The 13,906-nt window shown below is 44.0% G+C and overlaps 1 protein-coding gene across 2 annotated transcripts in view; it reads left to right on the top strand.

Annotated features, from left to right (window-relative positions):
- STAC (SH3 and cysteine rich domain) overlaps positions 1-12,370 on the top strand; it is a 188,827-nt gene extending 176,457 nt beyond the window's left edge. For both annotated transcript variants that reach the window (XM_075548916.1, XM_075548915.1), the window contains one exon: positions 12,272-12,370. In XM_075548916.1, the coding sequence (XP_075405031.1) occupies positions 12,272-12,370 (99 nt within the window). The remainder of the gene's footprint in view (positions 1-12,271) is intronic.
- Positions 12,371-13,906: the final 1,536 nt, after the last annotated feature.

Here is a 13,906-nt window from a genome sequence, read left to right as displayed (position 1 = left end):
TTACATGCTATTTGTTTAGCTTTGATTACTTGAAACTGGTATTTTTCCCTTTTATAAAGCTAGGAGTACTAGTGAATTAGTGGGTTGTGCGTGGGCCTGTCAACAGCAAGACTACCACTTGGACACCTCCAGCCGCTTCTCGGGGCCAAGATGAGTCCATCTACTTACGTAAAGCACAACATTCTGGGCAGCACACAGGGCAGGTCTCCCTTGCATATCGGGTCTAGGTCAGTAAGAATCAACTCAATGGCGAGCTTACAGGATACATTCTCTAAGGTACACTTATAACTTAAACAACCCCTTTCCTTGACTTCCTGCCTTACTGATCAGTAGCAATCAATGTGCCGGCTTGAAGTATGCCTGGCCTAAGGTGTCCGGATCCTTCCCATGCAAAGTTGCTCGTTCTCCCGGGAACTGGTGTTGCCCAGCTCATTGTTTATCAGCAGGCTCCCCAAAGAGGCAAAGCAAAGGCCAAGGTCACTTTATGAGAGTGAACCTCTTTTAATGGCAGTGCACTGGAGGAACCCCACTGTTCCCCCATTCCTGAAAACCTGCACACACCCCTCGGTCTCCCATAAACATACATGCTACTACTTTTTGGATTGTGATGATCTGTTTGGGAATCTGTTCCTTGGCAGACAGTTTTATCTGCAGCCCTTGGTTGGAGATAAAAAGGAAAGAATAAATTAAGTGCCATGGGCCTTGTTACAAGGGTAGTTATTATAAGTATGACTATCATTAGTCATTATTTTATAATGTCATACGTAAATATTATTTTACATTTCTAAAGCTTATATATTAGGGGACTTCGAATAAGAAAGTCCATTATGTTTTCATTTCATTTTTCTATGAGCTTTTTTGAAACCGTTGTACTTTCAACGTTGTATTTGAGGTCTCCTTGCTGCCCACGAAGAGAATTTTCAATCGCATGCATGCAGAAGGTGCACATTGCCTCCGAAAGGCTGAAGAAAAATCAGTGCATTTGAATCGTTGTGTTGGTGAAAGTACCTGGGCTGACACAAGAACAGACATATCTGTCTTGAAGGTAGTGTAGCCAGAATGCTCATCCGTGACAAGAATGGTGAGACTTTGTCTCACATACTTTAGACATGTTATAAAGAGAGACCTGTGCCAGGAGAAAAGCATGCTTGGCAAAGTGGAGGGGCGGTGAAAAAGAGTAAGTCCCTTGACAAGATAGGTTGGCACAGTAGCTGCAACTGAGGATGGTGCAGGGCAAGGTGGCATTTCATTCTCTTGTACACAGAGTCATGGAGAGTAGGAACTGACTCAATGGCACCTACCAACCACAGTACCCATGGGTTTGCTTCATTAGTGATGATTGTTATTTTATAAAGAAGGAAACACAGACCTATAGACATTGTGCCTTGTTCAAGGGGCAAAAATCTACAAAGTGGCCAAACTGAGAGTCAAACATAGGTCTTCAAACCCCAAGGCCATGCTTACCACTGAGTTACGGTCCCTGGATAAAATGGAATGGGATGGACTGAACAGGGACGGAACATTGACATAGCTTGACTTCCAAGTGTCACCAAAGACAAGGGTCATAAAAGGGTCTGTCCTGAGAGGAGAGGAACCATTTTTAACAAGTGTTGCTCATACAGTCTCTCTCTGAGTCATTCTTGACTCCAGGCAATTGCGTCCTCCCATTGGACGGACACCCTGTCTCTAACCCCACACGCACCGCACAGAACCAACGGGGGCTCATCCCAGCTGGATTTCATGCCAACACTGTGAACTTTCCTAAGTTTATCCAACTGCATCATTCCCATGACAAAACTATGGAAAGTCTGAGTGAAATAAACTTGGAAGGGGTGATCATCTTTCTTGGCAAAATGTGATTAAACAATCCTGCTAGTGTATTTGATGTATCTTTTTTCTCAGAATAATATTGTGCTTCCCCACTTGAGATTAAGAATTCTTCTTAGACAATTAAAATACAAATCAGTGGAAGCAGAAAGCAAATTAAAATTTGCTCAAGTTGATCAATTTCCAGAAAGAGCAGCTGCTCAAGGACTTCTACCAACTCTGTGGCCTTGTTTCACAAGGAAATCTTTCCTGAAAAAAAGGCTTACTCTCCAACTTCTCCATCTTCAGGGTGGACTTGATGATCGGTGAGGGTGCGGGTGAGAGTGGGGGATGAGGCAAGCAACCCAGCCCCTCCAACTAGACAAGTTCAAGACACAACAGGCCAGAACCCAGAACCAGCAGTGCCTGCCCATACTGTTCAGGAGACCTCCATAACGCTCCATCCTGGTTTAGCCTAGTGCTTCTTGAAGTGAAGCCTTGGACCACCTGAATTAGAGTCCCAGATACTTTGTTCAAAATGTAGATGTCTGGATGCCTCTCTTCTCCCTCAAACCTGCCTCTCAGGACTCTCCCCCACCCCCCAACACACACACACACATAAATCCCTTCCATGGAGTCACTGCCGACTCATAGTGACCCTATAGGACAGGCTAGACCTGCCCTGTGTGTTTCTAAGACTAACTTTGACAGGAGGAGAAAGCTCCAAGGAATGGCTGGTGGTTTCAGACTGCTGTCCTTGCAGTTGCCACTGAGCCACCAGAGTTCCTGCCTTTCCAGGAAGAGCCTGGGAATTCAGTATATTTTACTCACTGCCCAGGTGTTCTGATGAAAGTGGAAGTTTGAGAATGACCCTCATTTTCATTCTCACGTTGAGTCCTCGCGTCATCCGGTGACAACTGAAGGTGTTTTGCTGCATTCCAATCAGACTTGAAGCAGCAAAAGATGTTGCCTTCACTAAGCCAGCACACATTTTCCATGTTCAATCTTTGTCATCAACAACCCAAGCAAACTTGTTGAGATGTTGGTCACTTGAAAGAATTAACATGTAAAAGATCGCCCATTAAGATCACATTTCAAAATGAGTCTCCCTCTTCGTGTTCTAAGTTACTGTAGGCATAAAATTTCACAAACCAGTAAGTACAGGAGGAGGCTGAGGCATAATCTAATGAGAGTCCCTTCACAGGGTAACATATTCGACTGCAACCCCGGAGAGTGGAGAGTGAGCCCCCCCAGAGGTGCCCTGGAACAATGGAAGAAATGCCTCGTGAGCTGCTTCCAAAAAAGTCACTGCAAAGCCTGGGGCCCCAGTTCTGCTCCAATGTGCAGGGTGCACACTCAGTGACACCTGCTTTCTAACTTGTGAAAAGAGCATGGAGGGCGGTGTTACTAGGAAAGCGATCCAAATTCTAGGTCATTTGGGCAAAGTCACCTCTGACGATCAAGTTTCCCCCACACACGCTTGAATTGAACATGTGCCTGGCACCCCACAGGTGCTGAGCAAAAGTCATTTCCCCCTTTGCCCTCACCATCGGAGCAAAGCCTCAAGATGGGGGGATTTGTCTGAAATGACCCATGAAACCTCAAACGACCCGGTAAGCCCAGAAAATAGCCAGTATGAAATATATAACTCTAACAATGCACTAAGACAAATGATCACTTAGTAGGGAAATGGAAGAAAGTTGATTCGGAAAATAAATGCAATGCCTCTCTGTACGATTAAATCACATTTCTGCCTAGGGTTAATTTGTCTCACAATTATTATATTGTCACAGAGTGTTTTTTTTCAAGTAGAATTAAGTTACTCATTTGTTTTATGAGAATGTATTCTTCATTTTAATAATATTTTAAATCCCTTATTTAAACACCATGTTTTAAAAAATCCTCCATCGTTCTATTGTCCTATAAAATCATTTATTTCTGTGTTATACAGGAACTAATGAGCACAGATACATTATTTTTAAGTTATAAACCTAAATGACACTTATTACGGAAAATATTTGGGAAAAATATAGGTAAGAAAATACAGATCTCAGATTATTAACTAATAAGCTGTAATCAACTTAAACATTTTGATGGAAATTCTATCAGATTTATTTTCATTTGTACATTATTTTCTAAGTTTTCCATACTTCCTTTAAAGTCAGTCATGAAATAATTGTTCATTGATGCACAATTTTTTATTTTTAATATTTCCTTGTGTTTTAGGTGATAGTTTAAACCGCAAATTGGGTTTTCATTTAATAATTTTTATACAAATTATTCAAGAATGGTTACAATTTTCACAATGTGTCAGTATTCTCATTATTTCCATTCTGATTGTTCTAGCTCCATTTATCTGGGTTCCACTCCCCTCCTTGCCTCTTTGCTTTGCTTTGGGGTAAATGCTGAGCATTCAGTCTCATATAGGAGGCTTCAGCAAGTTTGGAGAAAATTTGAATTAAAATATAAAGGAATTTTCCCGTGAACTTTTTGAAATCCCTTGTATAGTTGCTTGTTAAAGGGAATACATAACTCACAAGTGATAATGTTTATTTTATACGTCAACCTGTTATTTGGCTGAAGGTGACCTCCAAGAATGACTTCAGTTTCAAATTCAAAGGCAGTCTTAGACTGTGACTTGATTCCTCTAGTCTCTATCTGATCAATAAGCCTGACCTTTTTAGGAATTTGCATTTTGTTGTACATTTTCCTCCCATTCTATCTGGGACCTTCTATTGCATCTCTCGTCAGAATGGTTGGTAGGAGTAGCCAGGTACCACCTAGCTCTTCTGGTCTCAGACTAGAAGAAGCCGTGAATCATGGGCATGCTCTGTCCTGTAGACTCGTTTCTTCTCTGAGTCTTTGATTTGCTTCCTTCTCTTTAACTCCAGACAAGTAGAAACCAATCTTAGAAGGCTACTGACATGCTTTCAAGACTACAGAGGCTACTCACCAAAGTAGTACATAGAGCATTGCTATTGGAATAACAGTGTTATTCTGCTGACTGGACTGTCCCACTAGACAATGGTCCTATGCATTTTAGACCCAGTAAACAGCCCACGGGGTATTTGGACATATCTCAGAATCATGTAAAGATTTACAGAGCAATGGGGTTGGCATAAGTCGGTTTCAACTCGATGGCAGTGAGCTACAGTAGTAGGAAGTTTCCATAATGATGCCCCCGAGTGCTTTGTATATGAATATTTTCACAGCACATTCAAATGCAAATATGCACATGCTTACAGACACATTTATACATGTGTGCGCGTGTACTCATACATGCCTTCCTATACAGCATGGAGATCAGGAGTCCCAGTGGCATAGTGGGTTGAATGTGGGACTGCTAACTTCAAGGTCAGTAGTTGAAACTACTAGCTACTCCAAGGGAAATAGATGACATTTTCTACTCTCTTTTATTTAATTAGATTGCTTGTCTTTTTCTTTCTTTCTTTTTTTGAGTTGTTGAAATTTCCTACATATTTTCAGGATAAGACCTTGACCAGGTATATTTTTGACAATTTTTTCCCTCCATCTGTGGGCCCTCCTTTTGCTCTTTTGGTAAACTCTTTAGGGTAAACAAAAGTATTTAATTTTTAGGAAGCCCTGAGTACCTAATTCATCATCTGTTCATGAATTTTTAATTGTGTTTGATTAAGTATTTATGCCAAAAGTAGGTCACCTAGTTTAATCACGATTTTTAAGAGTTGCAAAACATTTCAGAATATAGATCGGGGATCAGGAAAATATCTAATGGACCAGATCCAGTATGTTTGTTCTTGTAAACCAAGTTTTACTATAACTCAGCTACACTTGTTTATACTAGTATATGAGTTGTCTATGCTGCCTATTACTATATTACAAGAACAGAGTTCAGTTATTACAACAGAGCCTTTCTGGCCAGCAAGCCTAAAGTATTTATAATTAGGCCCATAACAGAAAAGTTTACCAGCCTTGAGCTAGATGTATGAGACTGTATTAATTATTCCCTTAGCATTGATTACTCAGGGTTTATTAAACTATGACTGAGAACAACAATGAACATCTTTAAACCTAAGTCTTTATCCATACTTCTGATTATTTCTTTGGGACATACTGTGGAATTTTTAAGTAAACAGCTAAAAGATTTTGCTCTTTGATGTATATTGCCCAATTGCCCCTGGAATGGTACCAAGCTATGTCATCTATTCAATAATAGTCTTTATTCTTTCCTCTGTTATAAAGCAGCATAATCACTTCCCAAAGATGCCCATATCCTATTATGGCAACCTGTGACTATATTACATTACATGGTGTGGTGCACAGAATAAAGCATCCCCCAGTCCCTGCAAATCCTAATCCCTGGAATCTGTGAATAAATTCATTCAAAGGGGACTTTACAGAAGGGGTCAAATTGAGCATCTTGAGTTGAAAGATCATTTTGGATTATCTGTGTAGACCCTTGTAGGATACACAAATCACACTGTCCTTCTAAGAGGAAGACAGGAGGGGCAGATCCAGAGAAGGTTGCATGATGACAGAGAGAAGTCGATGAGAGAGAGGAAGGAAGATTTGAAGATGATAAACTGTTGGCCTTAAAGAGGATGGAAGGGGCCACAAGCCCAGGAACACAGGTGGCCTCTTTGGGTTCAAAAAGATAAGGAAGCAAACTCTTCTGCAGAACCTCCTGAAGGAATGCAGCCCTGCCAAGACCTAGATTTTAGGACTTGTGATTACCACAAATGTAACATAATAAATTAGTGTTTGTTTTATGTGACTACATTTACAGTCATTGGGTACAGTGGCATAGGAAAGTACTATAGATTTCATTCGAGAAGGATTTTGTAGATACAATTCAGATAACAGACCCTGAATTGGGGAGATGATCCTAGATTACCTGGGCGACCACACCCTGGTGAATCCTAAGTACAAAGCCGTTTCTCCTGCTGGAATCAGATTGGTGCGGCAGAAACATGCCCAGCAGAGCTGAGGCAGAAGGCAAGTAAGATAAAGATGAGGTGTGAAAGGACTTTGAAGATGGCAGGAGGGAGGCATGAAACAGGGGATTCCGGCAACAGGTAGGGACTGAGAATGGCCCTGATGGACAGCTAGGAAGGAAGCAGTGTCTTAAGTACAACAAGCACAAGGCACTGCATAAAGCAAGAATCGGAGTTAGTCTGGAAATGGATTCTCCACTGGAGCCTCCAGAAAGAGAGACAATCCTACTGGCACCTTGACTTTGACCTTGGAAACCCAGAGCAGAGAAAATCTGCCAAGCCCGCTGGGCTTCTGACCCACCCAACCGGGAGACAACAAATTATGTTGTTTAAAGCCCCTTTTGTTGTTGTTAACTTCTGCAGTGTCAATTCTAACTCAGGGTTACCACATGTGTGCAGAACCGAAATAAATGCCCCCTAGGGTTTTCAAGACTGCTGGTTTGGGAGCAGATTGCCTGGCCTATCTGCCGAGGTGCCTCAAGGTGGTTTCTAACAGCCACTAACCTTCCAGCTGGGGTAAAGCACATAACCCTGCTAAAGCAGCGCTAGTCAACTAATCCACAGCTCAAGTTACAGGAAAGAAAACTCACAGGGGCTCAGCCTCAAAGGGAATATTTTAGCTCACATAAGAAGAATTCTGGACCCAGGACAGTTTTCTGGTTAGCGATTTAGTGGTGTGATTGTGGTGAAGTATCCAGATTCCCTCCACTCTTCTTGAATATCCTTGAAATACAAGGACAAGTCAAAATGAGGTGCTGTTGGGATTCTGGTTCGCGCTTACACAGATAATTTCAAACAAAAAGGGAGTGGTAAACAAATATTTGCCTTCGGTAGATGGCTGCAGACAATTCTCTCAGAACTCCATGTGTGTTCATCTCATTGGGCTGCCTTCACAAAAGAGGTCCAATCCAAGCGGTGGCTCTCCAGGGGATCTGCTGAACCAATTCAATTCGAGACAGATAATGTTCTCTCCAAAGGTGATGGTAACTGTCTTCTGGTATCTCACAGTCTTCATAGATTTTCTCAAAGGATACTGAACGATCATGAGGACTAATGAGAAAGCATTTTAAGAAAAACTGAAACTCCTTGATCAGAAAAGGGTCAGGAAAGCTGCAGGCGGGAAGGTTTTCTTTCCATCATGACAATGAACCTGTTGATTTTGTGAGAGTAGCCGGAGCTGTCCGAGGAGACGTTCACCGGGAAAACTCACCCCATCTGCCCTACGGGGCTGATCTTGTGCCTTCAGATTCCTTAGAGTTCTGTGAACTCAAGGACATTTAAGAGGAACATGACTTGTGTTCCTCAATGATGGGCAAACTACCATTTGACGCGGTATAAAGAGAAGAGTGTGAGTCTCTTAGGATTAGAGAGACACAAATGCCACTGCCGAGTCGCATAGACCTAGAGGGTGCATGTGACAAGAAACCCTAGCTTCACATGTCTATATTTTTTGTTTAATAACTGTTTCTGTGATTGTGCAGATGGCTCCAGCCATTCCAGGAATCACTTCGAGTACATCTATTTTAAGAGGTGTAGGGGTGTGTGGATCCTCTCTCAATACTCATTTAATAGATAACCCATCCTGTTTTATGGGATGAGACCAGGTCCCATAAAAACCACTAAGAGAACCACTGGCAAGGAAAATGGACCCGCCATAAAAGACTTCACCCGTTTGGAATGACCTGAGTCACGTAGGAGAGAGATGTTCAACAACCCTGCCACCTGGGAAAGAGTGAAAATGGCTGTGGGGATCAGCCAGCAGTATCTGCTACAAGTGATCCATGAGGAGATTTGAGGCTCCCCAAGGGAAAGGTGGAGTGAATTAGTCTCAGCTGAGAGTCTACTCAGTGTTTCAGATGTACTCAGTTGGAAGACTGGGTGATGACTACACATGGCTTTTAAACTAGTTTATGGTATCCATGGGTGCTGTGGGTTGAGTTGTGTCCTCTAAAAAGATATGCTGAAGCCCTAACTTCTGATACTTGTGAATGGGAATTTGTTTGGAAATAGGCCCTTGGCAGATATAATCAAGATAAGAACTTACTGGGTTAGAGTGTGCCCTGATGCCAATGAGTGGTGTCCTTAGAAGGAGAGGGAGAATAGAACAGAGATGAGAGATGGCTGTGAAGATGGAGACAGGAATTGAACGGCCAGCTATATGCCAAGAAACGCCAAGGATTGTTGGCTTCTTCCCTACAGTCTTCAAAAGGAGCGTGGCACTGTTGGCCAACTGATTTTAGACTTCTATCATCCACAATTCTGAAGGAATAAAACTGTTGTTTTAACTCATTTCATTTTGTGAGTAACCTCGGAATCTAATACAGTAAATTTATAAAAATCACCACTGCCCTTTTTCTCCACATTCTAAAAAACTACTCCATCCCATATGCAAGATCTCATGTTCCTTCTGTTTCCATTTCCACCTATATTTTATTTCCCAGAAACTTGCCTCCCAGGAGACACATGCACCATCTCAACTCTTCCCCTCCTTCTTGCCATGTCATCTTCTTAAAGGACTGCAACCACTCCACAAAGAAGAAAGGTATTGATTGGCTGTAGGATAGGAAAGGTACATTTTGACAACCTGAGAAAGTCTGGCTTTGGCAATAGAGAAATTGCCGACCAATTGTCAGCTCAGTGTGGATGCTGAAGTTAAGACAGAACATAGAGGAAGGGTCAGCCATCTTTCTGGCTGGTAGACTTACCCTTTTTCTAGCAGCGCAGATTACTTCCGTCATCAATCAAATGCAGCTCAGCAGGTCTTATGGAAATTCTGATTAGCTTCTGGGAGGTCTGTCAGTCTTTGCATTCAGTGTTGTCTTTGTCCTTGTCATCTCCGATATTTTGAGGGAAAAGCTGGGGCCATGAGTGCTAGACCAGGAGTCATAAGCAAGATGACTGCTCGCCCATTCTCAGTGGTGGCATATTTGAATTTAAGGAGTTTAGGGCACTTTAGGGAGTGTCTAGACAGGAGAACTTTGGTCCACTAGAAACAAATTGGGACTGAAGAAAGTTAGCAACATGTAGCAAAATTGGGGGTGAGATTGAAGAAGCAGCAGAGGTGCTAGGAGTGGGTCAGTCATCAGACATCAAGTTTGGAAAATTCAATCCATTTCCACAGTTGTGGAGTCCCGGGGGTATAAAGCAATTGTCTTCCTTACTGTGAACTGAAATGGTACTGGTTCAAGTCCACTTCCGAACAAAGACGTGGAAACCACTTCTCAAAACCTAAAGAAAACAGTTCTGCTCTAAGACACGTGGGGTTTCCATGAGTCAATGACAACTGGTTGGGTTGTGGGTTTTTTTGGTTTTGGTTTTTTTTTTCATTAAGAATGACAGAGAGTAAAGGCAAGGGAATGGAAAAGTTATAATTTCAGGAACCAGAGCAGAGGCAGGCATGTAAAATAATGTCAGACACTTTCAGACACTTTCATGTAAAAAATACCTGTGTGTTCGTATATAAATAAATTCCACAGGGTTTTCCATGGCTGATTTTTTTTTGGGGGGGGGCAGTAGGTTACCAGGCCATTCTTTTTAACTACCTCCTGGTAGACTCGAACCTCCAACCTTTCAGGTAGCAGTTTGGCACAGTTAACCATTTGCACCATTCCTCTTCAAAAGTTGCTCCACTTACTGCCTGAGATACTTTACAGTCAAATTTTTCACATAGCTTTCTCAAATAATGAACTAGAACTGAGTGTGGTGATGTTTGTGCAAGTCTTCTTATTACAAATGAACTGTGGAAGTGGATGATGTGGATTATACTTCAGTAAAACTATTGTTTAAAAAAGAGGAGCCACTGCGGTGGTCATTCTCGGTGTCCTGCCCACCCTGGTGTCCGTGCTCATCTTCCAGTGTATTGTCAGCGTCTAACAAGCCATAGCTATCCCTCTTCTCCAGTGGATTCTCAAATTTCCTGCCATTGAGTCCATTCTATAAGCCAAGGTAGACCTTTGGGTTTCCCAGACTGAAAGTCGTTACAGAAGTAGCAAGTCTCATCTTTCTCCCATGGAGCAATTAGTGGGCTTGAACTGCTGACCTTGTGGTTACCACTGCATTACCTGGGCTACTAAGAGCAACTGAGAGGTTATACGCACCCTCTCCCCCACATCAGCCAACAAGCACAATAACTGATTGCTGAAGTGTACAAAAGACCAGATTCATTGCTTCAAGGTAGAGAAACAATACTCCAGAAGTTTCCATAAGACCAGGCTAAGGCTAGTCTCCACCTGAGATCAAATCCTTGCTGGACAGTGTCCTACTCTACTTTGCTTCCTTCGCGTCCCGCATCGCCAATAAATCACCTGCCAATCACGGGCCCTGTGTCTAAGAAATTCAGCTTAGAGCGTCATCTCCCTCCCATGAGATAGGCTGAGTGCTAGAAGCTCACACTAAACTAAAAGCTCTCTCCACAAAAGCCGTTTCGAATTTATCTTGAAGGAGCCAGGATGGTGCCGTAGGTTAGACACTGAGCCACTAACCACAGGATCATGGTTCAAACCCAGCAGCCGCTCCACAGCAGAAAGATGAGGTTGTTTGCTCTTGTAAAGATTAGAATCTGAGAAACACAACATGGAGTCACTAGGAATGAACTTAATGACAGTGGGTTTGGTTTAGGTTGTTCATTGACCCAGGTTCCACCCACCCATGTATACTCTCATGAGGGGCAAGAAGACACACGTGGGTATTTGCCACCTCCTGTGAAAGTCTACTTGATGGCAGTGAGTTTGGAGAGTTTGGGGTGTTAGCCTTAGGTGCCCTGGTGGCACAGTATGTTAAGCATTGGGCTGCTAACCAACAAAGTCAATGGCTTGAACCCATCGACTCTTTAGCAGGAGAACAATCAGTCTGCCTCCATAAAGACTCAGAGCCTCAGACACCTCATAGAGCACCTCTGCTCTGTCCTACAATGTCGCTAGGAGTTGGAATCGACCTGGCCACAGCGATTGCTGGTAAGTGATGTAGGTGTAGCATTGGTTATCTTCCTTCGGAGTGTGAGAGATGTTCGCCTCCGATTACTTGGAGCCAGAGCTGAAACAGTCCTCTCTGATGTTCCGATCTTATAGGGGGTTCAGATAAAAGCCCAAGTCCATGGTAGGAACCTGTGCAATGGTCTCTCTCCTTTGGTTCTTTAAAATAATGTATTAAGCACTCACTCCATGCCACACGCTAGGTTCTCTGGTAAGCGTTCTCTCCTTCTGCCTTCACGGTGACCCTTCAGGGGACACAAGTGCTCTTAGTCTTGTTTATAACCCTCATTCATAAAGCTAAGTCTGAGAAACCACTCAATGCCTGGGCCTCATTCCAAATCCAGATCTGCCTAATGCTTTATGGAGCCGCTGTCTCACAGCAGTGCGCTCCACCACGCTGAAATTGCTCTCTGGTCTCCTGCTCGGGGCTCTGGTGACATCAGTCAGCAGTAATTCAAGCTCACTCTTGTTGACACTAAAGTCTCTTTCTTACCCCCCTTCATTCTCTTCGTCGGCATGCAGATCTGTGTGGCTTCTGAAGGAGAACACGAGGGTTTCGTCAGAGTCCTCAGTGGAAAGAAGAGAGGCCTCGTCCCCCTCGACGTGCTAGAGAACGTCTGATGGCCAGCCCTTCTCCTTGTGCAGTGGACAAGCCCTCCCGGCGATGCTGTCTGCGTCATCTCACACTGTGTCAGCCCCGAGGGGTTGTCGCACTGAGCCGGTCACCCGGGAAACAGTGAGACAAGCCTGGAGGGACGGAGACTGTGGAGTAACAGCAACGAAACACTGGGTCCTTCAGACTGCGCCTCCAGGGTGGGGAGGAGGCTGACTGGAGTCACGGTCCACACTGGCAGTGCAACAGCAGCAGGGGTACAACCCACCACCACTCTCCCTGCCTCGTGGAGTCATTTAAGCCCCTAGAATGTGCCCTGTATACAATGTGGCCCCAACTGGAGGTTCAGATTCCTGCGACCGAGTGTGATTGGTTCTAAACCTTCATCCCCAGTGCCAGCCAATCACTGTCATTCCATTTCAGACCCTAAGCCGTCTCTATGCGGGGCATTCCGAAGGCCTGCTTTCAAGCCCCCAAAATTCCAAGGCTCCCCAGAACCCACCCACTTTGTGACTGTGCCGTTCAGAATGGCTTAAGCCCTCTCTTTCCTGGAAGTCCTGTTGGGATGCCTTACAGGAGAGGACTGAGTAGACCTGGCTCCATGTGGGAAGACCCAGTCTGCCCCATGATTGCTGACAGCAGTCCTGCCTGGCTCTTATTGCCCGAGGCGGCAGAGTGGGAAACAGGGAAGTGTGTGTACCCCGTTCCTCATGGCTGGGGCAAGTGGGGAAAGGGGAGCAAAGAGCCTGTATCGACTACATTGTACAAGCGCCTTTCTTTACGTCAGGGTCAACCCACACCGGCCATGGAGCCCCTTCCCAAAAGGAAGAGAGCCGAGGGAGAGAATGTGGTAGAAGTCTCACTGACGAGCTCAATCTTCATTCCGAAACCTCTGTGTCTGGGGCAGCATTTTCCCCTCCGGCCACCCTGTAGGAGTCCCTGCCAGAGCTCTGCCCACATTGCAAGCCATCAGGAAGGACCAGCAGCAGCATCATAGATGACATGTAGCCAAATTGGACCCCATTCTTCTTTAGGGCACTGTAGTATACCCGAGCAGATAGAAAGTGGAAAAAGGAAATCTTTAATGCTTTCAGCAGAGGGACCTAGGGCCTATTTCGCATCAATTAGGGGAACCCCTACTACTCTGTCCTTGTGCTAATGTTTACAAGAAAACAATATACTGTGATGCCTTCCTCCTTGAGCCTCTCGCTAGCATTCTAGCTTGCATCTTATTAGTCACTATTAGGGGTCAAGTTCAAATCTGCAATGACCTTGGAATCAACGTCACTTTGGTTTGTTTTGTTACAGAGCAATAGTCATGAGTGCGATTGGGTTTGTTTGTTTTTTTAAGACCGAAATGGATGCATTCGGTGTATGCCGGCATTCATTTCCTAACCGAAGCATCATGAGTCCCCGTGCTCTTCTTTTGTTAATGCTCAGCCTGAAGAGAGGAACTGAGCCAGGGTGGCTGCCGGTTTCACAGTTGCTTGGATGCCTTACTCTCATTTCTCAGCCAGCAAACGGAATGGTCTCCCACTCTGGTG

Source organism: Tenrec ecaudatus, chromosome 4, assembly GCF_050624435.1.
Source record: "Tenrec ecaudatus isolate mTenEca1 chromosome 4, mTenEca1.hap1, whole genome shotgun sequence".
Taxonomy (NCBI): domain Eukaryota; kingdom Metazoa; phylum Chordata; class Mammalia; order Afrosoricida; family Tenrecidae; genus Tenrec; species Tenrec ecaudatus.
The sequence above is the reverse complement of the archived record's forward strand: the minus strand, read 5'-3'. Positions and strand labels throughout refer to the sequence as shown.